Source organism: Salmo trutta, chromosome 4, assembly GCF_901001165.1.
Source record: "Salmo trutta chromosome 4, fSalTru1.1, whole genome shotgun sequence".
NCBI classification, from domain to species: Eukaryota; Metazoa; Chordata; class Actinopteri; order Salmoniformes; family Salmonidae; genus Salmo; species Salmo trutta.
The window spans coordinates 63,787,447-63,814,718 of record NC_042960.1 but is presented as its reverse complement, the minus strand read 5'-3'; the positions used below and the strand labels follow the sequence as shown (position 1 = coordinate 63,814,718).

Below are 27,272 nucleotides of genomic sequence, written 5' to 3'. Positions count from 1 at the left end.
AATGCCCCCATGCACAAAGAGAGGTCTATACAGAAATGGTTTGTTGAGATTGGTGTGGAATAACTTGACTGGTCTGCACAGAGCCCTGACCTCAACTTCATCGCACAACTTTGGGATGAATTGGAACGAGCCAGGCCTAATCGCCCAACATCAGTGCCCGACCTCACTAATGCTCTTGTTGCTAAATGGAAGAAAGTCACCGCAGGAATGTTCCAACATCTAGTGGAAAGCCTTCCCAGAAGAGTGGAGGCTATTGTAGCAGCAAAGGGTGGGCCAACTCCATATTAATGCCCATGATTTTGGAATGAGATGTTGGACAAGCAGGTGTCCACATACTTTTAGTCATGAAATGTATGTATGTATGTATGTATGTATGTATGTATGTATGTATGTATGTATGTATGTATGTATGTATATATGTATGTATGTATGTATGTATGTATGTATGTATGTATATATGTAACAAAAAAAAGCTATTTTGTCCTTGGGAGGGGGGGTAAACAAAATATTTTAAAAACCCTAACCCTTTCAACAGGCACCTATCACTCCCGGAAGTCTGAAGCCAAGAGCCGCCGCTGCCTCCGGAGACAACCCAACTCGGTCGACTCCACCGCCTCCTCCTCGCTCTCCTCCTCCTCCATTATACCTCAATCCCCGAACTACCGCTTCCGCTCCTCCTCCTCCGGCCCCCTACTCTCCTCCTGCTCCTTGGGCCTAGGAGCCCCCTTAGTAGAGTCCGAGAGGGACCCGAGTGGCACTGTGGGGGTGAAGAGTTGCCACCGGCTCAGGCTGAGTAGAAGCTCGCCGCTCGAGGCCCCTGAGGGCCACAGGAGGGAGTCAGACTTCAGCTCACTGCCCCAACAGCTGGTTCTGTATGGCAGTAACGAGTTTATGGTATGAGGGAGAGTTGCGGTGGAGACAAGACATCTGAACCGCCTTCCATCCCCCATACCAATAGTGTGTATGGGGCGAAGGAGGGAGGGAGGGAGGGAGGGAGGGAGGGAGGAAGTGAAACAGGGCTGGAATGGGTCATGTGGGCATCCATCTCTCACTGCTGTCCTTCCCTAGCTCTGCCCATCTCTATCCTCCTTCTCTGTGCCAGGAGGAACGCCACCCTTCCCATGATGCAGTTGGGTGGCGTCCTCTCGGCGGGAGAAGTGAAAGTGAAAGGTGATGGAGAAACAAAAAGAGAGATGGAATGATGAATGGATGAAAGAAGTACTGAGATGGAGGACTGGCAGGAGGCTGTAAAGAAATAAAACCGTGACTAAACGCCAGATAGTGAGTGAGGAAAGGATGAGGGTGGCCGCCTTGACTCACCTGACCTTTGACCTCCAACCCCCTTGACCCCTGCTGGAGCCTCGGGGGGCACTGGGGGGCTGGAGATAAGAAAAGAGAGAAGCAAGTAGACAGCGCCTTCTTTTGAACGCAGGTCAATGGTGGCTTGAGCCAGAGTCACTGACTGAGAGGACTATCGGCCATTTTGATATGAGCCACTCGGCTACTCTCTGGCCATTTTGATACGAGCCACTCAGCTACTCTCTGGCCATTTTGATACAAGCCATTCAGCTACTTTCGCGTCCGTTTTCACGTTTACACAATACAACCTGTCCATGAGGCCGCATGCTCCTTCATTACACTTGTTTCCTATGCCAGTTAAAGAGACTATGGCGATGATGTGTTATAAATATGTATTATGTGACCTAATTATTATGTTATTAAAAATATATAAATGGAAGGAACTCCAGTGTTCAATGTTTATAATAACCGTCTCTTATCTGGAATCTTTTGCAAAGGGAAGTGTATGAGATTCAGGTTATGGTTTTGTTTCTTATTTGTTTGTTTGTTTGTTTGTGTTTTGTTGATTTTTAACACTGCAAAATGTTTTAAAGCGTTTTCTGTTGCATACCCTAATGAACTCGACCCAATGTTCAGTTAGTGCCACTTCTTCTCTTGTGAAAAAATACAATTCAACAGCAAGAGGCTGATGTCAGTCCATTCAGACACGTAAGTTACAACCATCACGCCCCTGTTGCCATTGTGGTTGATACGGCGACTGTGGTTTTCAATGTTTATCAGATATAATGTATTGTAATGCCTTTTCCATCATTGGTCTGTGTTCCCCCACAATTCTACGTTGATTTTACCTTGATCCTACATTTTTTCTGAAACGTCTGTGTTAAGAGTAACCAAATCAAGGCTCGATTTGTTTTGGAGAGGGGGGGGGGGGGGGGGGTAAAACAAATTGTGCATTACTATTGTTGTGTTATAGTTGACACTATTGTCATCTTAGAAGAAATGCTATCTGTACCAAGAGGTGGTGTGTGTGCGTGTGTGTGTGTGTGTGTGTGTGCGTGTGTGTGTGGTTGGTTCTCACACACACACACAGTCCTCTGAGATTTACAGTTCATTTGGAAAGTATTCAGACCCTTTGACTTTTTCCACAATTTTGTTACGTTACAGCCTTATTCTAAAATAGATGAAATAAATCATTATCCCCTCATCAATCTACACACAATAACCCCAAAATTACGAAAACAGGTTTTTAGACATGTTCGATAATAAAAAAATAATAATAATATAGAAATACCTTATTTACATAAGTATTCAGCCCCTTTTCTATGAGACTCGAAATTAAGACCAGGTGTATCTTGTTTCCATTGATCATCCTTGAGATGTTTCTACAACTTGATTGGAGTCCACCTGTGGTAAATTCAATTGATTGGACATGATTTGGAAAGGCACACACCTGTCTATATAAGGTCCCACAGTTGACAGTGCATGTCAGAGCAAAAACCAAGCCATGAGGTCGAAGGAATTGTCCCCAGGGCTCCAATACAAGATTGTGTCGAGGCACAGATCTGGGGAAGGGTACTAAAAAATGACTGCAGCATTGAAGGTCCCCAAGAACACTGTGGTCTCCATCATTCTTAAATGGAAGAAGTTTGGAACCACCAAGACTCTTCCTAAAGCTTGTCGCCCGGACAAACTGAGAAATCGGGGGAGAAGGGCCTTGGTCAGGGAGGTGACCAAGAACCCGATGGTCACTCTGACAGAGCTCCAGAGTTGCTCTGTGGAGATAGAAGAACCTTCCAGAAGGACAACCATCTCTGCAGCACTCTACCAATCAGGCCTTTATGGTAGAGTGGCCAGATGGAAGCCACTCCTCAGTAAAAGGCACATGACAGCCCGCTTGGAGTTTTCCAAACGGCACCTAAAGGACTCTCAGACCATGAGAAACAAGATTCTCTGGTCTAATGAAACCAAGATTGAACTCTTTGGCCTGAATGCCAAGCGTCACATCTGGAGGAAGCCTGGCACCATCCCTACGGTGAAGCATGGTGGTGGCAGCATCATACTGTGGGGATGTTTTTCAGCGGCAGGGACTGGGAGACTAGTCAGGATCGAGGAAAAGATGAACGGAAAAAGTACATAGAGATCCTTGATGAAAACCTGCTCCAGAGCACTCAGGACCTCAGACTGGGGCGAAGGTTCACCTTCCAACAGGACAATGACCCTAAGCACACAGCCAAGACAACACAGGAGTAGCTTCGGGACAAGTCTCTGAATGTCCTTTAGTGGCCCAGCTAGAGTCTGGACTTGAACCCAATCGAACATCTCTAGAGAGACCTGAAAATACCTGTGCAGCGACGCTCCCCATCCAACCTGACAGAGTTTAAGAGGATCTGCAGAGAAGAATGGAGAAACTCCCCAAATACAGGTGTGACAAGCTTGTAGAGTCATACCCAAGAAGACTTGAGGCTGTAATCGCTGCCAAAGGTGCTTCAACAAAGTACTGAGTAAAGGGTCTGAATATTTAAATGTGATATTTCCGTTGTTTATTCTATATACATTTGCAAAATTTTCTTAAAACATGTTTTTGCTTTGTCATTATGAGGTATTGTATGTAGATTAATGAGGGGGGAAAAATGTAATCAATTTTAGAACAAGGCTGTAACGTAACAAAATGTCGAAAAAGTCAAGGGGTCTGAATACTTTCCGAATGCACTGTATGTGTCCCATACATCCTTTGTGCCAGCCAAATCCTTCCCCTCTGACTCTTCCTTCCTAGGTGTTTACATTGGTTCAAATATGAGTGAACCTTTCCATACATTTACTCTGAGCTCAATGTGTATTTAAACACCTCACATAGAAAAGGCCATCAGTTTCAACCGTCCAGTGTGATTAAACAGACAGACGACTATCTCTGGTACTCTGAAAAATACTTCTATACTCTCTCTGTCACTCTCTATACTGTGCAATATCCTGTGTGTCATATAGAGAGTCTGTCTGTCTGTCTGTCTCACCAGTGATTAACCTGGGGTTAAATTAGTCTTCTAATATCTTGCCGTTACTGTACTGTACTTGCCATCCCATGCTTTACAACAAGCACGTATTTGAAACAACACAATCACGGTCTTGTCATGGGCAAGGGGTAGGACTTGATTGCAGAATAGTCATCATAATGAATAGGGAATGTGGGTTGCCTATGTGTTTGTCACAAGCTTGCCTCTTCTTAAACTGTAACATCCGGATTTCCCACTCTGTCCGAAACAGGTAGACAGGACTTGCTGCTTGTGGTCTACTATTAGGGTGGAGTGACGGAAATTCCAAATCATAGTGGTATTTTAGGGAGCGGGACCCACAACCAGTCACAACCAAACCGGAGTCATATGCATTAGGCATCAAACTGAAGAAAACATCCTGAAACAGACAGGGACTACCGGAATTGACTACCAACTGCTTGTTTTCGTTTCTACGTTGCAAAGCATTTTGCTATGGTGTGCCCTAATGAATACCACCCTGGTTGTCAGAAACAGCACTCGGAAGTTCAGTTTGAAACAGGTGTTCTGTGGGTTTTTGAGCAGTGTGGGAGAAGAATAACTATTCCTACTGGTCAACAACAACAACAAGCTAAACTAAGATGGTATTTGTACACCCTGTAAGGCTAACATTGGCCAATGGTGTCCTGCTAAAGTGAATGTACCTATCACTGGAAGGCAGTTCTCTGCTTTTTTGTTGTTGTTGTCTTCTTGTGTTCTTTTTATTTTTTACCGTATGTATGTTGTATTTATGATCATGCTTGAGTGTACATTGTGTAAATGCCTGTTATAAAAAGGATATATTATCCTGTGTATGACTCCTTATATATTATTATATTAATCATGTTCAGTTGTTTTTACAGGCAAAAAAAGACTTGAGCAATTGTATTTTTTATTTTTTTTTGCTCTACTCTGGACAGAGTTGTGTATATAAGGGGCAGTTATTGTAACATTTATTCTTCATTTTCAAGATAAAACAACAGTGCCAGTCAAAAGTTTGGACACACCTACTCATTCAAGGGTCTTTCTTTATTTTTACTATTTTCTACATTGAAGAATAATAGTGAAGACATCAAAAACTATGAAATCATCTAGTAATCAAAAATGTGTTCAAATCAATATATATTTACATTTTGAGATTCTTCAAAATATCCACCCTTTGCCTTGATGACAGCTTTGCACACGCTTGGCATTCTCTCAACCAGCTTCACCTGGAATGCTTTCGCAACAGACTTGAAGAAGTTCCCACATATGCTGAGCACTTGTTGGCTGCTTTTCCTTCACTCTGCGGGCCGATTCATCCCAAATTATCTCAATTGGGTTGAGGTCGGGTGATTGTGGAGGCCAGGTCATCTGATGCAGCACTCAATCCACTCTCCTTGGTCAAATAGCCCTTACACAGCCTGGAGGTGTGTTTTGGGTCATTGTCCTGTTGAAAAACAAATGATAGTCCCACTAAGCGCAAACCAGATGGGATGGCGTATCTCTGCAGAATGCTGTGGTAGCCATGATGGTTAAGTGTGCCTTGAATTTTAAATAAATCACTGACAGTGTCACCAAACAAAGCACCATCACATCTCTTCCTCCGTGCTTCACGGTGGGCACCACTCATGCGGAGATCATCCGTTCACCTACTCTGCGTCTCACAAAAACACGGCGGTTGGAACCAAAAATCTCAAATTTGGATTCATCAGACCAAAGGACAGATTTCCACCGGTCTAATGTCCACTGCTCGTGTGCCTTGGCCCAAGCAAGTCTCTTCTTCTTATTGGTGTCCTTTAGTAGTGGTTTCTTTGCAGCAATTCGACCATGAAGGCCTGATTCACGCAGTCTCCTCTGAACAGTTGATGTTGAGATGTGTCTGTTACTTGAACTCTGTGAAGCATTTATTTGGGCTGCAATCTGAGGTGCAGTTAACTCTAATAACCGTATCCTCTGCAGCAGAGGTAACTCTGGGTCTTCCTTTCCTGTGGCGGTCCTCATGAGAGCCAGTTTCATCAGAGCGCTTGATGGTTTTTGCAACTGCACTTGAAGAAATGTTAAAAGTTCTAGAAATGTTCCCGATTGACTGACCTTCATGTCTTAAAGTAATGATGGACTGTCGTTTCTCTTTGCTTAATTGAGCTGTTCTTGCCATAATATGGACTTGGTCTTTTACCAAATAGGGCTATCTTCTGTATACCACCCCTACCTTGTCACAACACAACTGATTGGCTCAAAAGCATTAAGAAAGAAAGAAATTCCACAAATTAACTTTTAACAAGGCACACCTGTTAATTGAAATGCTTTCCAGGTGACTACCTCATGAAGCTTGTTGAGAGAATGCCAAGAGTGTACAATGCTGTCATCAAGGAAAAGGGTGGCTACTTTGATGAATCTCAAATATAAAATATATTTAGATTTGTTTAACACTTTTTTGGTTAGTACATGATTCCATATGTGTTATTTCATAGTTTTGATGTCTTCACTATTATTCTACAATGTATAAAATAGTCAAAATAAAGAAAAACCCTTGAATGAGTAGGTTTTTCCAAAATTTTGACTGGTACTGTATATGTCTATGATTGTTAAAACAAAAATCAATAGGCTTATTAAAGAAAGCCAAACTGTTTTCCTGCAAAATTATTTAGTTAGATTTTCCAAGTCACTCAATTATTAAAATCGCATTAATATGGTTGAATATATCAGACAAGTATTATGATTCGTTGTCACATGAAAGTCTATAATTTGGATATAGACTACTGTGCTTTCTTTGTATGGTAAAAACATGCATCACGAGCAGTGGCGATTTTAGCTTGTAAATCTTGGTGGGGCAAACTCCCCAAAAAATGCTTAGATGCATACCAGCAAAGACACATACCAGCAAAGACACTACAAAACAACACAACACTAAACAATACATTAATTGCACTATAACAGCGACAAGCGGTGCCCACAAACTGTTAGGGCCTACATAAAGCTGTCCCAACAGCAGAGCTTTCTTTTCAGCACCCTGGAGTGAATCCTTACCACGGCTAACAGCTGAGCCTTGTCTGGCAGCAAAACAATTAATTCAGCCTTGTTTACTGCCTTTAAAGAAAAACATAGCCGATATGGCTGACTTCCTTAAACAAATGTGGTTTCTAATGACAATTGAGATGTACAAACTATGGCATAAGGGAACAATGAGCGGATAAGAGGCATTCCGTAACTTCGATTAAGACATTAATGAGCAAGCGACGACGGACGTAGTCAATATAACTGTGTTCAGCACTTTTGAAATGCACAGCGACAGAATTCAGAACATTGTAAGGCGTGGGTGTTTTCTGACGAGGAATCAAGTGCAGGAAAACAGCGATTCAGGGTAATGGCTTTAATAGGCACACTGACCAAACAACAAGCCAACCCAAACAGCGCACAACAAACCAAAGTGCCCCAAACACAAGGGACAAAACACAGCTTGCGCAAACATACGCACCACTGAAAAATGTGTAACCACGCACAGCATACAATGAAGATAATCCCGCACAAAGACCAGGCGGGCCTACTGGCTAATAAAGCCCGCTAATCAGCCCAACTAAGAACAGGTGCACCTAATAACGAAAAGAGGGAAAACAAAAAGGGAATCAGTGGCAGCTAGTAGGCCGGTGAAAACGACCGCCGAGCGCCACCCGAGCAGGAGGGGGAGCCACCTTCGGTAGGAGTCGTGACAAACATGGGCTGCTCTTACAGTATTTCCCCTGTACATCAAGTCAGAACCATAGAATAAATAAAGGGGGCATATAAGCAGACAATGACACCTCTTACAACATTAGATGATGACTTTTCTTAAAAAACTGTTTATAGGCTCCATGTGTAGCACCACAGAGTCAGAACAGTAACATTAAGTGAAATTAAGAGGTGAAAATAGACTAAATTATTCGGGTCAGGCACATGGGCCACTAACTAATAGCTTAATACACATCATACACTTACTGTTACTTTCTTAGCTACAGTATACATATCTCCCTGGCATATTACATCATTTATGCAGCAGCATACAATACATTTTTGGACTCACCTTGGCTTGTGATGTGCTCACTTAAACATCAAATCAAATTGTATTTGTCACATGCGCCGAATACAACAGGTGTAGGTAGACCTTACAGTGAAATGCTTACTTACAAGCCCTTAACCAACAATGCAGTTTTAAGAAAATTCCTTTAAAAAAGTAAGAGATAAGAATAATTAATAATTGACGAGCAGCAGTAAATAACAATAGCGGGGCTATATACAGGGGGTACCGGTACAGAGTCAATGTGCGAGGGCTCCAGTGTCGAGGTTATTGATGTAATATGTACATGTAGGTGGGGTTATTAAAGTGACAATGCATTGATAATAACAGAGAGTAGCAGCAGCGTGTGGGGGGGAGGGGCAATGCAAATAGTCTGGGTAACCATTTGATTAGCTGTTCAGGAGTCATATGGCTTGGGGGTAGAAGCTGTTTAGAAGCCTCTTGGACCTAGACTTGGCGCTCCGGTACAGCTTGCTGTGCGGTACTGTAGCAGAGAGAACAGTCTATGACTAGGGTGGCTGGAGTCTTTGTCAATTTTTAGGGCCTTTCTCTGACACTGCCTGGTATAGAGGTCCAGGATGGCAGGAAGCTTGGCCCCGGTGATGTACTGGGCCGTACGCACTACCCTCTGTAGTGACTTGCGGTCGGAGGCAGAGCAGTTGCCGTACCAGGCAGTGATGCAACCTGTCAGGATGCGCATGATGGTGCAGCTGTAAAACCTTTTGAGGATCTGAGGACCCATGGCAAATTTTTTCAGTCTCCTGAGGGGGAATAGGTTTTGTCGTGCCCTCTTCATGACTGTCTTGGTGTGCTTGGACCATGTTAGTTTGTTGGTGATGTGGACGCTAAGGTACTTGAAGCTCTCAATCTGCTCCACTACAGCCCCGTCAATGAGAATGGGGCCGTGCTCAGTCCTCCTTTTCCTGTGGTCCACAATCATCTTTGTCTTGATCACGTTGAGGGAGAGGTTGTTGTCCTTGCACTACACGGTCAGGTCTCTGACCTCCTCCCTATAGGCTGTCTCATCGTTGTCGGTGTTGTGTCATCAGCAAACTTATGCTGGTGTTGGAGTCGTGAATTGCCGTGCAGTCATGAGTGAACAGGGAGTACAGGAGGGGACTGAGTACGCACCCCTGAGGGGCTCCGTGTTGAGGATCAGCGTGACGGATGTGTTGTTACCTACCCTTACCACCTGGGGGCGGCCCATCAGGAAGTCCAGGATCCAGTTGCAGAGGGAGGTGTTTAGACCCAGGGTCCTTAGCTTAGTGATGAGCTTTGAGGGCACTATGGTGTTGTACACTGAGCTGTAGTCAATTAATTGCATTCTCACATAGGTGTTCCTTTTGTCCAGGTGTGAAAGGGCAGTGTGGAGTGCAATAGAGATTGCATCATCTGTGGATCTGTTGGTGCGGTATGCAAATTGGAGTGGGTCTAGAGTTTCTGGGATAATGGTGTTGATGTGAGCCATGACCAGCCTTTCAAAGCATTTCATGGCTACAGACGTTAGGGCTACAGGTCCGTAGTCATTTAGGCAGGTTACCTTAGTGTTTTTGGGCACAGGGACTATGGTGGTCTGCTTGAAACATGTTGGTATTACAGACTCAGACAGGGAGAGGTTGAAATTGTCAGTGAAGTCACTTGCCAGTTGGTCAGCACATGCTCGAAGTACACGTCCTGGTAATCCGTCTGCCCCTGCGGCCTTGTGAATGTTGACCTGTGAGCACACAGTCGAATAGCTGATGCTCTCATGCATGTTTCAGTGTTACTTGCCTCAAAGTGAGCATAGAAATTATTTAGCTTGTCTGGTAGGCTCGTGTCACTGGGCAGCTCTCGGCTGTGCTTCCCTTTGTAGTCTGTAATAGTTTGCAAGCCCTGCCACATCTGACGAGCGTCGGAGCCGGTGTAGTGCGATTCGATCTTCGTCCTGTATTGACGCTTTGCCTGTTTGATGGTTCATCGGAGGACATAGCGGGATTTCTCATAAGCTTCTGGGTTAGAGTCCTACTCCTTGAAAGCGGCAGCTCTATCTTTTAGCTCAGTGCGAATGTTGCCTGTAATCCATGGCTTCTGGTTGGGGTATGTACGTATGGTCACTGTGGGGACGATGTCATCCATGCACTTATTGATGAAGCCAGTGACTGATGTGGTATACTCCTCAATGCCATCAGAAGAATCCCGGAACATGTTCCAGTCTGTGATAGCAAAACAGTCCTGTAGTTTAGCATCTGCTTCATCTGACCACTTTTTTATAGACTGAGTCACTGGTGCTTCCTGCCTTAATTTTTGCTTGTAAGCAGGAATCAGGAGGATAGAATTATGGTCAGATTTGCCAAATGGAGGGCATGGGAGCGCTTTGTACACATCTCTGTGTGTGGAGTAAAGGTGGTCTAGAATTTTTTTCCCTCTGTTTGCATGTTTAACATGTTTAAGTTTCCTGCATTAAAGTCCCCGGCCACTAGGAGCGCCACCTCTGGATGAGCGTTTTCCTGTTTGCTTATGGCAGTATACTGCTCACTGAGTGCGGTTTTTGTGCCAGCATCGGTCTGTGGTGGTATGTAGACAGCTATGAAAAATATAGATGAAAACTCTCTTGGTAGATAGTGTGGTCTACAGCTTATCATGAGATACATGAGATACTCTACCTCAGGCGAGCAAAACCTTGAGACTTCCTTAGATATCGTGCACCAGCTGTTGTTTACCTACATGCAAACACTCCATTGAATAGCAGGCAACTGGTTGCTTTGCACTGCTTGCAGTTAGTCACTGATTCCTTCCAAACGACTCATTGTTGAATTTGCGATTTCCAACTTGTATAATCTTTATGTCCAATGGTCGATGAGCACCGATACGTTTTATCTATAATTTATTTTCATATGACAAGGATTAAAAAGGATTTGCCAGTAGATTGTCGACTTGATTCATGATGACTGCTAGCTAAGACCTTGAAAATAAGATGTTGACATGATCAGTCCAATCAAAGCTACTGTACATATAACGTGATTTGATGTCATTTTATCTGTGGCCAATGACCTTGAGCCTTCTTGGCTCAAAAAAAAACATGGAGGCACTATCTGAACTTCCCACAGATGTTTTTGTTTTTGCTAATGGTGTGCCCTAATGAACACAACCCTGCATTTTTACCTTGGAAGTTCCCCTTGTAATATAACTCTATGGGTGTAGTCCAAACACTTAAAAGACACACCCTATCCCCTCAGCCCTCAAATTAAGTGGACACTTCTGATGACGTGCCATGACGTCTGACGAGTATACACTTACAGGGCAACGGGTGATGGAGGAAGGAACGATTTTTAAATGGACCACCCTTTGCCGGAAATTCGTCACTCGCTTATCCCACGATGATTGTATTTTCAGCCGACCGTAGCTTGTGGGTGATTTATATGCACTACAGTCAATTATGAGTGCATGTCTACTTATATTAACTATATAATTATTAATATACATCTACTGAATGACAGCTAGCAAATGAATTAGCTAACTAGCGTTAGCCTGCCTAGCTGGATCTTCTGAAGAGGAAAATGTTTTATTTCTACAATTTCCAAAAGATAACCAAAAACATATTTACTTTTTATGTAGTAGCAAAATTTCTAACTTTAAAAAAAATATATTATTTTTGTTTTTTATAAAAATGTGTAACTTATTTGCATTCGTTTTTTTACTTCCACTTATATGTTGACTTCTCCATTGATGTTGTTTTTACGTTTTCGCTGACTTTTCTTAGTGGATGGACAATCGTCGCGAATACAGTTATGTGGAGTTTCAGGCCCCAGAGTGAACATAATTGTACACTCTCAAAGCCGACTAAAAACGAGGGCTGAGGGGCTGCAAACTTCCCTTGCTTTGCTAATTATTTGGGCCACCCACCAAGATGGCGATGGGCATTTCCCCAAGGGCATAAGGCGAGGGTAAGTGGACGAGGTTGTGTCTTTTAAATGTTTGGACCGCAAACTATGGCAGGACACAAGGGCCGAAATTCTAGATGTCTACCCTTACTAAGGACATAAACTTCGTGATGACATAGTGTCCCAGGCAGAACACTGAGTCAATCACAGCGCAATGCTCCTATTTATTTCTGGCTCGCCCAACAGAAATCACTGATCTATGCTGAAACACCTGCATGTTGGAGCTGCCTTCCTCAAGAAAACCAAAAAGAGACCATGTGTGTATGCGGCTTTATTAATTCAATAATATATTTTACATTGTTTGCAAACTGATATGTGACAAGTATTAATGCCAAAATAACAAGCAAAACGGGCAACCCCCCCCCCAAAAAAATACAAAAACTGCCCAGAATGACGGGTCTGATCACGAGTCACTCCAGCAGAAAGAATGAAACCAGGCGAACGGTGTGGAATATTCTACATTTGTTCGTTGTGTTGACGAAATCCTTCTGAAAATAGTCATCTGACTGCGGTTGTTATTCTTCACTTCCCTCTAGCCCTTTTCTATACCAATGTCACAATGAGTCATTCAAGAAACGCATTTCTTTTAAATTGTTTAATGTTGAATAAGCAATGCCTGAAACGAAAGTAACTTTATATAAGTATCGATTCGCTCTTACCACCGGCCCATCCCTTGTGGCCCATCCCTTATGGGCCACCTGAATAAACTATTATTTACGAGTCACTATAATATAAAAGGGTATTTCATTCGACGGCAGACAGGATGATTTGAGAGACTATTTAGGATTTTGACAGCTTCGACGTCGTTATGCAGTCCTCTTTGGTAAGATCATATTCCGTTGCTCAGTTGTTGATTTTATATCATTGATAAACGATTGTTTAAAAAACGGTTTCGGAGAGTATTGCTATTATTTTAAACACTGAAAGTAAAGTCATTCATTCATAACGAAGATATCATACATTGATTAATGGTACTAATTTGACTAACTGTACTTTGCTTATCCAGGGTATGGGAGCAGTGTCTGGTGATACCATAGTATTCTTTGATTTGGAGACTACCGGATTAGGTATTGTACAAAATATATACCCTTGTTTTTAATATTGTTAGGTTGATAGAGTGCTTTACTGTTTTATGTTAAAAGCCTCTATAATAAAAATTGATGTAGTAGACTTACAGTAGTCTGAGGGTCATAACCAGTGGTGGGAAAAGTACCCAATTGTCATACTTGAGTAAAAGTAAAGATACTTTAATAATCCATGATTAAAGTTAAAGTCGCCCAGTAAAATACTACTTGAGTAAAAGTCTTTAAAGTATTTGGGTTTTAAATACAGTATACTTAAGTATCAAAGGTAAATGTAATTGCTAAATGTATAGTTAAGTATCAAAAGTAAAAGTATAAATAATTAAAAATTCCTTCAGCAAACCAGACGGTACAATTTCCGTGATTTAATTTTTTTGTTTGTTTAAGGATAACCAGGGACATACTCCGACACTCAGACATAATTTACAAATCAAGCATTTGTGTTTAGTGAGTCGGTCAGATCAGAGGCAGTAGAGATGACAAGGCATGTTTTCTAGATAAGTGTGTGAATTGGACCATTTTTCAGTCCTGCTGAGTACTTTTGGGTGTCAGGGAAATTGTATGGAGTAAAAAGTACATTCTTTTCTTTAGGAATGTAGTGGAGTAAAAGTTGTAAAAAATATATAAATAGTAAAGTAAAGTACAGATACCCTAAAAGACAACTTAGTACTTTAAAGTATTTTTTATTTAAGTACTTTAAACCACTGGTAATAACTGCTTTGTTGTTGTTGCATTTCCCCTTTTAGTAGTAGACTATACACACAAAGTATTGTAAATGTTAGCGCTAAGAAACCCTGTATACATTACAATTCAGGAACTTTCTTTGGACTACTTTTAAAGCATATTTGTGACAAAGATATGCGTGGATGTTAATAATAGAGTGACAATTTGATCCCTGCTTTCTCTATTAACGAAAGTGATGTGTGAAAACGAGTTCCTGATGTTGTGCAATATCTACTGGCTCACCTGATGGTCCAGGATAGCTATGTTCTCATATTCTCATATTTATCATCAATAAACCATATTATTTATTCACAATAGCAAAAATCAACATAGCCTTAACAAGCCATTGGAAATAGAGCAACACGACACATGAGCCTGTGCTGGTATTATGATAAGGTATTATTATGAACTGCACACTATGGGCCCGATTCAGATTTAGAAAATGTACGCCTTTCCTATGCACTTCTCAGTAGCTGGTATTCAGACTTAACTTATGTAGGTGTTTGGTTCCCTTGCGTGTTGAATAAATGTAATTCAACCGCTGACAACCCTCCCACTTGCTGGCCATCAGATTTTCATGTGGAGTTTTTATTCAGTAGGGTTTATTTATCTAAAGCCATCCCTTTAACTTTGGTGTACCTTTAATTAGAATTTGTATCGACAGACTCATATACTATAATATATGGAATGGTTCTGAATATTAGGGATAAAATTTTTTTATTTTTTTATTTATTTATTTTACCTTTATTTAACTAGGCAAGTCATTTAAGAACACATTCTTATTTACAATGACGGCCTACCTCGGCCAAACCCGGACGATGCTGAGCCAATTGCGCGCCGCCTTATGGGACACCCAATCACGGCTGGATGTGATACAGCCTGGATTAAAGAAAGCCACGTAAAAACACGCATATTCGTCTTCTTGACAGATTAAAAAAATACTCTGATCTTGTATTTAGGGTTCGGAAAGTATTCATGAACAATACAAATAAAATAAAAATTGGAAAGTTTTTACGAACAAAATATAATGGTGAATCAAAAATTGTGTTTTGATTCATGCTGAAAGTTGCCATATTCAATTGTTCAACTCTTGAAATATTGGAAGGTGAGATAAGTGTACAATAGGGGTTGAACAGTAGTCCTATAAATCTACCCAAATAATACTACTTCCTCCCTAACCATGGAACGGTGAGGATAACGGTCCTGTACAGTCGTCAGTTATAAATGTAAGGAAACTAACACTAAAGAGACAGTTATAAATGTACTGTGTGTATAGTGGCTAATATTTAGCATGATACAAATTGGAGAAAATAAATACTGTGAAAAGTCCAGACAATTATACTGAACTAAAGTATGAATGCAACATGTAAAGTGTTGCAAGGATCTGTACATAATTCCTGGAAGCTGAAAATGTCCCAGTTCTTCCATGACCTGCATACTCACCAGCATGTTTGAGATGCTCTGGATCGACGTGTACGACAGCGTGTTCCAGTTCCCGCTTTTGAAGTGGAGTGGGACAACATTCCACAGGCCACAAACAACAGCCTGATCAACTCTATGTGAAGGAGATGTGTCGCACTGCATGAGGCAAATGGTCACACCAGATAGACTGGTTTTCTGATCCACACCCATAAGTTTTTTTTTAAAGGTATCTGTGACCAACAGATGCATATCTGTATTTCCAATCATGTGAAATCCATAGATTAGTGCCCAATGAATGTATTTCAATGGATCGATTTCCTTATGAACTGTAAATCAGTAAAATCATTGTGTTTATATTTTTGTTTCATAAACGTCACAGTGGAAAAGGTGATATGTTGATATGCTTCTGTTTGCTGCCATATGACTGGTTTCACATTTGTCTCCAGCGATCATAAGGCTATATTTACAATGCCCTTATCCAAATGGCTTAATCATTTACCTAGCTCTTATCAATAGCTCTTATCAATTAGTAAATTACAGTGCATGGATAATGGTGTTATTTCTATTGGGGAAAAAAGGAAAGTAGATATTATTCCACTTGGAACAGACAGTTTCCTCGACTTTATTCATCGTGTGTAAAGGTGGTGGAATTATGAAGTAATGAAGTCAAGGTCAGAATACGGTGTATCTGTGGACACACCTCCTCCACCACCTTCATTCATTTGATCTCCACCCCAAACCAATAGCGGGTGAATAGCATCATCTCATGCTTAAGTTCAAGAAATAAGTGTAGGGAAAAAAAGTGCATTAAAAAGGGAATTATGTTCCATTTACCTGCAATTTACCTCGGGTCAAAATTCCACATCTATTAGAATACAGGTGCTACATTAATCATAAATGTTTTTTACACAGAACCAAAACGTCTTCTCCTACAGGGACAGCCGAGGCACACTTTGTTTTAGTTAGCACCTTTGTTCATATTTTACATGTGAATCCAGCCTTGTCACAATACTGGCAAGTATTAAACCTACTAACCAATAACCCTAACCCCTCCTAACCTTAACCCAACTGTGAATAGAGTTTAACAGGGCATAAGGGTAAACGGTACTGTCCTTTAAATGTGACGGAATCTCCATCTACCTCCATAGACACATCCATGTGTGACATCATCCAGCTGTCGGCCATCAGCGGGGAGAGGACATTCAACGTGTACGCTGTTCCTCGTTGCAACATGACGGACGAGGCCTCCAGGGTCACAGGGTTCACCGTCAGGGACCACCGGACCCTCCTCCTAAACGGTCGACAGGTGGACACCATCCCCCTCAGGGAGGCCCTCACCTCCTTCATCTCCTTCCTCCGCTCCTTCGACAAGCCCCTGCTGGCGGCCCACAATGCCCGGCGCTTCGACTGCCCCGTGCTGGCCAGGGCTCTGAGGGAATTCTCCCTGATGCACGAGTTCCAGGAAGTGGTGTCTGGTTTCCTAGATACTTTCAGGATTAGTAAGGAGATGTTTCCATCCCAACTGGCCAAGTACTCTCAGGAGTACATGGTGAGGGTGTTCCTCAAGAAGACGTACGATGCTCACAACGCCTTGGAGGATGTCAAGGCCCTGCAGGAGCTCTATCAAAAATGGAGTCCCAGCCAGGAACTGGTGCGCCGTCACACCTTCCCCCTGCAACATGCCTCTAACCCATACACTAGAAGGGTTTTCTGATCGAGGGAAGCATCTGTAAAAAAACAAACATATAATAATATTTTATTACACGCGCAGGTTTTTTGTGTGCCCTTGTCTTTCCTGTGCATATAGTACTTTTGCGGATGATATTATCCACAATATAAAAATAAGAAAATGTAACTGTATATATTGTCATGTACAATTTTAGCAAACAATAATCATGTGGTAGCGTGTAATTTCTTTTTTTTTTAATCATGCTTTATAAAATTGTTATATTTTAAAATGGTTATTAAATAAAGTCTGAAACAGGTTTAGGATTTTAGTTGTGTTCTTGGTTCCACTGTAAACATATATGAAGAAATGGGCCGACCTTGGAGAAACTACTGACTATTCAGATGGATGGAAACGGGATAAAATCTAAATAAATCTGTCAAACCTAAGGGATTCTGTGCTTCTCAATAACATTAATAGTGCTATATGGGAAACGTTTTGGTTGGACAACTCATTTCAGGTCGAGAGGGGTCAACTCATTAGTGGACTGCGCTTTTCAGGGTCCAGCTGCGATATCATCTCTCAGTGCATCTGTCAGGAAAAAACGTGTGTTTCGAAAGGAGTGGTCGTTTCTAAAGGAACCATATAAGGAGAAGTGGGGGTTTCTAAAGGTGCCACTCAAGACATCGTTTGAGTTATCGGACGTTAGTCATGATCTGCAGAGATAGCAGTAAGGAATTTCAGTTATGATTTTTTTTTTTTATTCACTCACTGCGAGCTGTGTCTTTCAAAGTTACTTACTGGTAGCCATGTATGTAGCATTACGTTTTTCGTAAATGTAATTGCTAGCTAACGTTAGCTACCTTAACTTATTAAAAAACATTTTTATATTTTTTTTCAAGCTGAAATGAGTTGTCCAACCAAAACGTTTCCCCGAGTTTCTCACATAGCACTAAAGAGGAACAACGGGTACATATTGAAGATATGCTCATTCCCAGAATCTTATTATGTGTATATTTTCAAAGGAAAAGCTAAGAACATTAACAACTTCATAGTTAAGAACAATATAACAACATGGAAGAAAATGAAATGTATTCTACATGAACCAATATCACTCCCTAAAAACAACTTTATGGAACAATTCTAGGATAGCTTTTCAGAATTCACAGATAAATTGGTCAATGACAGAATTAAAAAGCAATTTTGGATTGATACATGCAATTTAAAAGTTTCATATCACAGAAATTCTGTTTGAAATCTTTTGGACATCAGAGAAACCTTGAGGGAATCTTATTTGAGTCAGAAAAGGATGATCATATGATAGGTAAGATATACAAAACCTTGCAGAGAGCCAATCCAACTGACAATCTCTTAGAAACAAAATATAAACTATTGGAACCAAGACTTAAAAATAACTTATGTTGGCACAAGATGGAGGGAATGTTGAAGCATAACTAATGAAATTACAGTTATCGAAAATGTATGCTTAATCCAGTATAAACTAATGTATAGAATTTATTATACACAAGACAAAATTCACCAATGACAATGACTCATTCCCAATGATCCATGCTTTCTGGGAATGCTAATAAAGTCCAAAAGTGATGGGCGGAGCTAGAAAGTTGGCTGTCAGAAGTATCACAATGTAAACATACATTTAATCTGTCTGTCTGCATATCTCAAGATGGCATATGGGGGTGTAGTGAGATGCCCAATGGGCTGGACGATTCGTTTCTCATCACTCACCTTGAAAAAAAACGTATACTAAAAATGTGGAAGTCAATCAATCCGGCATCATTAACACAATGGGAAAAATAAAATGATTTATTATTGAAATATTGTAATAGCATGGGCGACCAAGAAAAACAAATTGGTACAATTTAAGGCCATGTGGCAAACAATAATGCAGGAACTGTGGATGGGGGTGTGGCCAGGCAATGGGATGGAGGTGTGGCCAGGCACTGGGGATGGAGGTGTGGCCAGGCACTGGGGATAGAGGTGTGGCCAGGCACTGGGGATGGAGGTGTGGCCAGGCACTGGGGATGGAGGTGTGGCCAGGCACTGGGGATGGAGCTGTGGCCAGGAACTGTGGATGGGGGTGTGGCCAGGCACTGGGGATGGAGGTGTGGCCAGGCACTGGGGATGGAGGTGTGGCCAGGCACTGGGGATGGAGGTGTGGCCAGGCACTGGGGATGGAGGTGTGAGCATGCGAGTCTGGGCAGATGAGATGGAGTCATTATTTGTGAGTCTGTCTGTAAATTGTTGTTCGTATGTGTAAATGAAACTGGTTTGGGGGAATAATTTTTTCATATTTTTTAAAATTAAAACGGTTATTTCGTAATGGTTAGGTTGTTATGAATGCACTGATATAAGTGGGTGTAAGTGGCATTTCGTCAACTTTGAAAAAACACCAACTTTTTATTGTTAAATAAAGGTTAAATAAAAATGATTGAAAATATATATACCGGAGTTGTGCCTGGATGTAACCTGTTTTAGCATGGACATTGAGGGATTACACCATGTTAAAGTAGTGAACTGGTGGAGATTCCTATGAGTTGGGAGCAATAAGCCAATGAAGAAGAAAATGTACAACTTTAAAATGGAGATAGCCTCAATGGCGCTTCCCATGCTGTCACAGACACTATAATGGCACAGATACAAAAAGGAGTCCTCTATCTATCTCTATGGTCTGTTCACACACGTATATCTTCCCTCTCATTGGCTAGAATGGTCCGACCTGATTCTCGCTTCCTCCCGCCTGCCTTCCATCTTTGAGGGCATGTATTTCCATTGTTAGAGTGGTCACTTGAGAAAGTAGAAACCTTCCATCATCCCAGAGAAGAGTCCCCTAAGCAAGCTGGTCCTGGGGCTCTGTTCACAAACACAAACACACCCCACAGATCCCCAGGACAGCAACACAATTAGACCCAACCAAATCCTGAGAAAACAAAAATATAATTACTTGACACATTGGAAAGAATTTACAAAAAAAACTGAGCAAACTAGAATGCTATTTGGCCCTAAACAGAGAGTACACAGTGGCAGAATACCTGACCACTGTGACTGACCCAAACTTAAGGAAAGCTTTGACTATATACAGACTCAGTAAGCATAGTCTTGCTATTGAGAAAAGTCGCCGTAGGCAGACCTGGCTCTCAAGAGAAGACAGGCTATGTGCACACTGCCCACAAAATGAGGTGGAAACTGAGCTGCACTTCCTAACCTCCTGCCAAATGTATGACCATATTAGAGAGACATATTTCCCTCAGATTACCCAGATCCATAATGAATTCATATTTATGTTTATTTATTTTCCCTTTTTTACTTGAACTATTTGCACATCATTACAACACTGTATATATACATAAGATGACATTTGAAATATCTTTATTATTTTGGAACTTCTGTGAGTGTAATATGTACTGTTCACTTTTTATTGTTTATTTCACTTTTGTTTATCTATATCACTTGCTTTGCCAATGTAAACATATGTTTCCCATGCCAATAAAGCCCCTTGAATTGAAAGGTGTCTGCAGAAGGGAAAAGCATAGACGTCCGTGTCAAATCAAATCAAACTTTATTTGTCACATGCGCCGAATACAAGTGTAGACTTTACCGTGAAATGTTTGCTTACAAACCCTTAACCAACAGTGCAGTTCAAGAAGAGTTAAGAAAATAATTACCAAGTAGACTAAAATAAAAAGTAATAATAAAAAGTAACACAATAAGAATAACGAGGCTATACACAGGAGGCACCGGTAACGTGTCAGTGTGCGGGGGTACAGGTTAGTTGAAGTAATTTGTACATGTTGGTAGGGGTGAAGTGACCATGCATAGATAATTAACAGTGAGTAGCAGCAGTGTACAAAAGGGAGGGGGGGGGGGTCAAGGTAAATTGTCAGGTGGCGATTTCATTAATTATGTTGTGGAAGAGATTATCTCATGTGTTGTGAAAGTGAGAAGAATGTGAAGTGTTGCAATTGTGGTTGGAACCATGAAGCAACGTTTTTTGGAATGTCCGACTAGGACTCCCTGCCATCCAGGACCTCTATACCAGGCGGTGTCAGAGAAAGGCCCTAAAAATTGTCAGGCTCCAGCCACCCAAGCCACAGACTGTTCTCTTTGCTACAGCACGGCAAGCGGTAAAGGTGCACCAAGTCTGGAACCAACATGAGCCTGAACAGCTTCTACCCCCAAGACATAAGACTGATAAATAGTTAGTTAAATAGTTAACCAAATAGCAACCCAGATTACCTGCATTGACCCCTTGTTGAAAAAATATATTTTTAGCTCATCACATACACTGCTGCTACTGTTTACTATCTGTTGTTTTTCCCCTAGTTATATGTACATATTTACCTCAATTACCTCGTACCCCTTGTATAGACACGGTACTCATACCTCTTGTATTTAACCAAGTTATCGTTACTCATTGTGTATCTATTAATACTTTCATTATTACGTGTTTAACTTTTCTGTAATTTCTCTAATTTCTTTCTCTCTACATTGTTGGGAAGGGCCGTAAGTAAGCATTTCACTGTCAGTCCTCACCTTTTGTCTACGAAACATGTGACGAATAAAATAGTATTTTATTTTGACCTTGTTTTTTCAACCCCGTCCAGTTGGTGGCAGCAATACACCTTTTTTGGGATGTGGTCCGCCATGAGACGCACAAGAAGAAGAAACAGAAGAAGACGTTGTCACAGTTAGAACAATGGTTTAGTTATACAAATCTTTCTAGAGTTTCCTCCCTCACTGTACTAATGCCCAAGGTTTGGGATTTCCGACACCCGCTGAATAGCCCCAAAATAGAATGGTAAGAATCAAAGCAAAATAACGAAAATCTTTGGTCTAGTAATATTTATTGTTTCATTGTCTTGTCTCTGGCGAATTGTTTGCTCTCAATTTAATTCACGGCACATCTATAGTAAATCGTCAGCTTGAGCTCTGCATTTTCACAACATTTTTCTCTTTTTGATTCATAGACGTGATGAGAACTAATGGAAAATGAGAACAATCCCCTCGTTGTGGCCACCAGCTCTGGCCGAAGTTTGGTTTTCTTTGACTTGGAGACAACAGGACTTGGTCAGTCACTCGATATTCTTGCTACATTACCTGTAGTGTTGTTGATACATTGTAGCAGTTTGGTGGCGGTCCCTACTTTTACTCTTGCAACAGTGTATGAAGAACCAACGTTGGCGCGATGTTTATCAACTTTCAATCAAAGCCAACGTTTACGTTTTTTCATAATCATTCAATATAATCGTGTAGGGCAGTTGATATTAATTCACCATAGTAGTGTGATCAGTCTGTCCTGGTTCTGGGGACCAACAACAGACCTGCCAACATGCACGCATTTTGCGTACCAGCTACGCAATTCTCTGTCCATGTACGCAGGTACGAGATCCGATTATTTTCTATATCTTTTTTTACATTTTAATACAAAATAAATCCACTGAGTAAATCTAACATCCCGATTCACGAGCTGCAACACACAGACATGTGCGGAGTTTTTGTCAACGGACATGGAGATGAATCCATCATCATTGGACGTAGCTACCCAGTGTCTGCCCCTCATTGTTATTGCAGCCAGTCAGTAAAGCTGTCAGAAGACGAGAGTGAGGAAACAGACAGAGCAGCAGCAGTAACCCCGAACTCAAAAAAAAGCAGAGTACACGCGCCTCAGAAGTGGTCATGCCTGACGCAATCCAAGCTATCATATCATGCATTGTATACTTTGTGCAAGTATGATGTCGACATCAGTCATCAAGGAAGGTCAGGTAAGTGCTTACATATAAGGATGCTAAATGATTTGATCCAAAGATATATGGCATAATATTACTTTTGCCCATATTAGTGAATGATTTGAATAAATGGATCATGATAAAAGAATACAGCCACGGCCTATTAATTTCCCCCTCAATTTATTGTACAATGTGGTCCCTCTTTCACTTTTAGATTGTAGACATCGTGTGGATGGGAAAAAGCATCAGAAGCTACTGGCAGCTACAGCATCAACCCCAGCTATAGCAACATTTTCCTACCAAGCCAGTGATTTTATTTTTTATTTAACCTTTTATTTAACTAGGCAAGTCAGTTAAAAACAAATTCTTATTTACAATGACGGCCTAGGAACAGTGGATTAACTGCCTTGTTCAGGGGCAGAACGACTGATTTTTACCTTGTCAGCTCGGGGATTCGATGGGGCGGGTAGTCGAAAGGTTGCTGGATCGAATCCCCGAGCTGACAAGGTAAAAATCTGTCATTCTGCCCCTGAACAAGGCAGTTAACCCGCTGTTCCCCGGTAGGCCGTCATTGTAAATAAGAATTTGTTCTTAACTGACTTGCCTAGTTAAATAAAATAAGAATCTAGGCTGAAACTCTCTTTACTGCATATATTGTTGAACACAACCTGCTGTTGTGTGGCAGACCATGCAGGGCCACTTTTTCAAAAGATGCTTCCCGACGGTGACATCACAAAGCAGTATGGCTGTGCCAGGACGAAGACTGCAAACATCAAAAGACTGGCCCTTGATGATGAGCAAGGAATCACAGAGGCAATGAAGAGGTGTCCTTTCAGCCTGGCTACCGTTGGCAGTACCGACATGGAGGATGTCAAAATGTATCCGATTTTAGTACGGCTCTTTGATGCATGTATCGGCAAGGAAGTAGTGTTATTGCTTAAGCTATGTGAATCGAGAGAGTCTACAGGAAGAGCTGTATTTGACATAATTGACACTGAAATGAAGAAGAGGAGCATTCCGTGGTCCAATTGTGTGAGTTTTGCAGTGGATAATGCTGCTGTCATACAAGGTCTGGGAAAAGGGGTGGCAGAATTTGTGAAGACCCAAAATGAAAATGTGTACTTGATTGGTTGTGCCTGCCATTTGATACACATAGCTGCAGAGAGGGCGTCGAGGCAGCTCAGTGTTAATACTGAAGACTTTCTCGTAAACCATCTTTTACTATCTCGACAAGAGTAGCAAGAGAAAGGCTTCTCTGCGTGACCTACAGATCCTGTGTGACACTGATGTCAGGAAGATTTTGAAGCTGTTATCTACAAGATGGTTGTCCCTTGGCCAGTGTATCAACCGCTTTCTGCAGCAATGATGAGGTATCGGAGAAAGACCACTGTGCCCCCAAGCTCCACCACAACAGCCACATCCTCTTCCTCACTTGAGCCCTCTGCTAGGCAGCCCAAGAGGTTTGCCGCCTCCACCACCACATTGCCAATGCCACGGCTCAAGCCCCCAGCTGACTCTCTACGTAGCCCCCACCGGGCACCCCCGAGCCCCCACCGGGCTCCCCCGATCCCCCACCGGGCTCCTCTGGAAGCAAAGTCACGCCATCCTCCATCAAATGTGGACCTACTGACAAAACCTTCGACCTGACTCTCAGTATCTGTTCAAGCAAAGGGATATCGGGGACAAAGTGGCAAAACAAAAGGCAGAAAAGAAAGAAAAAGGACCAAAAGATCTTACAAATCCTGAGAAAGTCCTACAATTTCTCACAGATCCGGTATCAAAAATCTATGCGTACTTTTTACAGAGAGCCATAGCAATTTTTTTATGTCGGAAATCTGATTCTGCAATGAGAGGAGCCGTGCATAAAAATTTTGCTGTCAACTTTAGAGATGCAACTGCAGAAACTAATGTTGTCCTTCTACAAGCCAGACACTGTCACTACCATGATGGCAGAAACGAGTAGTGGTGTCAAGCCTACACTCTACCTGGAGAGACAAAACCAGCTTCCTGACAAGGAGCTGTCCATTGGCCAGGACACCCGCATCTACATAGGAAGCCTTCTATGCAGATGTCCAGATGTCAGAAACGTATTTTCTTCTGCAGTAGACTACATGTTGCTGAAATTTCCATTTGGAGATGTGCTCCTCCAGCATGCAGTGGTTGCTGACATTGCCAACAGGCAGACTGCCAAGTTGTCATCCCTCAACTTGTTCATGGCACGCTTTCCCTGCGTTATTCCAGAGGGAACCTCTGTTGATCTGGTGGAAGATGAGTTTAGACTCTATCAGGCAACAACCTTTGAGCAGAGTCTGGTCAACATGCGCACGGATCAGACCTGCAGAGAAATCAGCACAATGAAAAGGGAGGGGGCAGCCTGGTCTACTCCTGGGGATATTGGTCATATTCCACAGCAATGCAGACTGGGAACAAATACTCAGTCTCGTTTCCAAGAACAAAACCCAGTACAGAGCCTCCCTCAGTACAGCCCTGCTGAGTGCCCTCGTTACCAAGAACAAAACCCAGTACAGAGCCTCCCTCAGTACAGACCTGCTGAGTGCCCTCGTTACCAAGAACAAAACCCAGTACAGAGCCTCCCTCAGTACAGACCTGCTGAGTGCCCTCGTTACCAAGAAGGTTTCTATTACCAGAGGAACTGTTTGTCATAGAGAAGTCTACCCGGATGCTCTGCTGCGTAAGGCTAAATCTGCTAACTACCAGGCAAATCTGTCTAAGAAATCATTTCCTGAACATTTGAAGGTCTCCGGAAGATTTGTTCTCACCCATTGTTTCTAATCATAGCTTTTTCCTTTTTATTATGGAGAACATGTTTATTTGATACTGATGCTCTGCTCAAACATTTGTTCTTATATCAGAATTTAAAAATAAATATTGTGGATTAGACATTTGGTACATTTTGTACCTAAACAAATAACTTGTTATTATTTGTTTTAATGAAATACAATAAAAAACTCCAAGAATAAAGGTCCTTTGTGTGTTCTTTGTAATTACATCTTGTTAATGACTTTTACCATATGTGTAAATGGAATGCTGTCAAGGTATTCCAACCTTGTATAGACTTGATTTGGTACAATTCTATAATTGCGATCAGACTCACAAACAGCGTGCGCACGAGCGTGCAGGGGGGGAAAGAACCCCAACACGTGCTATGCCTGCCAGTTGAATCTCCAATTTGCCGCGCGCATCTGGTACTCTAAAACGTTGGACAAGGTTGGCAGGTCTGCAGCAGGCTTTTGTCTCAGGCAGCCCAGAACTAACACAGATAGAATCAAAGAATATCACTGATTTGAATGAACTTTGAATCAGGTGTGTAGTTCTGTATGGAAGAAAAGCCTGCAACCCCTGTGGGTCTCCAGGACCGGGACTGAAAATCACTAACCTAATGTTATGTGAACGTCTCAATCATTTCTATACGGTCTACCGTGGTCTTGATAACTGATTGAGTGTTTGTAATGCTTGTCATTCCAACAGGTCAGAGCTGTGAAATCATCCAGCTGGCTGCAGTAAGTGGGGGTCACTCCCTGAACCTCTACACTGTCCCTCGATGTCGGATGCAGCGTGGAGCCGCCAAGGTCACAGGCTTCAGAGTCCGGAGGCACAGGCTCTACCACCATCGCTGCCCTGTCCTGACCAACTCCCTCAAAGAAGTCCTAGTCTCCTTCATAGCCTTCTTGCGCATGCTGGACCGCCCAATGGTCGTTGGTCACAATATCCGTCACTTCGACTGCCCTGTGCTAGCTAGAGCGCTTGACGAGTTTGACCTTAAAGCTGAGTTCCAGTTAGCAGTTTCTGGTTGCTTGGACACGCTCCCGTTGGCGCGAGAGATTCTGAAGGGACGTGGACTCCAGAGTTTTCGGCAGGAAAACCTTGTTCGGATAGTGGTTGGCATCTCCTACGAGGTGCATAATGCCTTGGAGGATGTGCGGGCACTGCAGAGGCTGTATGGTGCCCTCAGGCCCACGCTAGAGCAGGTCCTCAGGCAGAGCTTCACCCTGGACACCATAGCAGGGCCAGCACCCAAGCAGCCCCCTGCAGCCAAGGCCAAGGGGTCCTGTAAGGCACCAGGTCAGTGGCCCCTGTGGAAGAACTTCAAACAGGAAGTGAAGGTCACAGAGGGACCCAAAGGGGGTACCACAGGCCAGAGTGATGCAACTCTTATAATGGATAATGGTTGTAAATGAAACTAAATGGGCATTTTCACATGTTGTGGAGTTATAAATTACAGCCGCTCATTTAAATAATTGAAGGTTCTGACTTTGTGATGGATTGTAATGTGTGTAATTGTTTTAAATTCAATATGTTTTCAGAAAATAAAGCTGTAATTTTTTTTGTAACACTTCAA

At 42.1% G+C, this 27,272-nt stretch overlaps 3 protein-coding genes across 5 annotated transcripts in view; all 3 read left to right on the top strand.

Moving 5' to 3' along the window:
* The window catches only part of LOC115193065 (unconventional myosin-IXAa), a 272,296-nt gene extending 271,334 nt beyond the window's left edge, over positions 1-962 (top strand). The window contains exon 42 of the mRNA XM_029752049.1: positions 536-962. Coding sequence (XP_029607909.1) covers positions 536-900 — 365 coding nt within the window. The 3' untranslated portion in view covers positions 901-962. The remainder of the gene's footprint in view (positions 1-535) is intronic.
* Positions 963-12,135: 11,173 nt separating this feature from the next.
* Positions 12,136-17,487, top strand: LOC115192854 (uncharacterized). Of its 2 annotated transcripts, none has more exons than XM_029751752.1 (3): positions 12,136-12,278; positions 13,282-13,342; positions 16,651-17,487. In XM_029751752.1, the coding sequence occupies exons 2-3, from the start codon at positions 13,285-13,287 to the stop codon at positions 17,214-17,216; spliced, it is 624 nt and encodes a 207-aa protein (XP_029607612.1). In that variant the 5' UTR covers positions 12,136-12,278; positions 13,282-13,284; the 3' UTR covers positions 17,217-17,487. The 2 variants fall into 2 exon arrangements, with proteins under 2 accessions (XP_029607612.1, XP_029607611.1); XM_029751751.1 differs by lacking the exon at positions 12,136-12,278 and adding an exon at positions 12,759-13,098.
* A 254-nt stretch (positions 17,488-17,741) lies between these two features.
* Positions 17,742-27,272, top strand: plex9.2 (PML-like exon 9.2). Of its 2 annotated transcripts, none has more exons than XM_029751750.1 (4): positions 17,742-17,898; positions 21,791-21,984; positions 22,154-22,253; positions 26,402-27,272. In XM_029751750.1, exons 3-4 carry the CDS (start codon positions 22,169-22,171, stop codon positions 27,109-27,111), a joined length of 795 nt encoding a protein of 264 aa, XP_029607610.1. In that variant the 5' UTR covers positions 17,742-17,898; positions 21,791-21,984; positions 22,154-22,168; the 3' UTR covers positions 27,112-27,272. The 2 variants fall into 2 exon arrangements, with proteins under 2 accessions (XP_029607610.1, XP_029607609.1); XM_029751749.1 differs by having other exon boundaries at positions 22,154-22,948.

What these genes read in the sequence shown, in the direction of transcription:
- LOC115192854 (XM_029751751.1), top strand. An exon ending in TTTGGAGACTACCGGATTAG is followed by an intron (nt 13,343 to 16,650) that starts GTATTGTACAAA and finishes CTACCTCCATAG; the next exon opens with ACACATCCATGTGTGACATC.
- plex9.2 (XM_029751749.1), top strand. Translation starts at nt 22,669, where the DNA reads ATGTGCGGAGTTTTTGTCAACGGACATGGAGATGAATCCATCATCATT. An exon ending in CAGTCATCAAGGAAGGTCAG is followed by an intron (nt 22,949 to 26,401) that starts GTAAGTGCTTAC and finishes TCATTCCAACAG; the next exon opens with GTCAGAGCTGTGAAATCATC.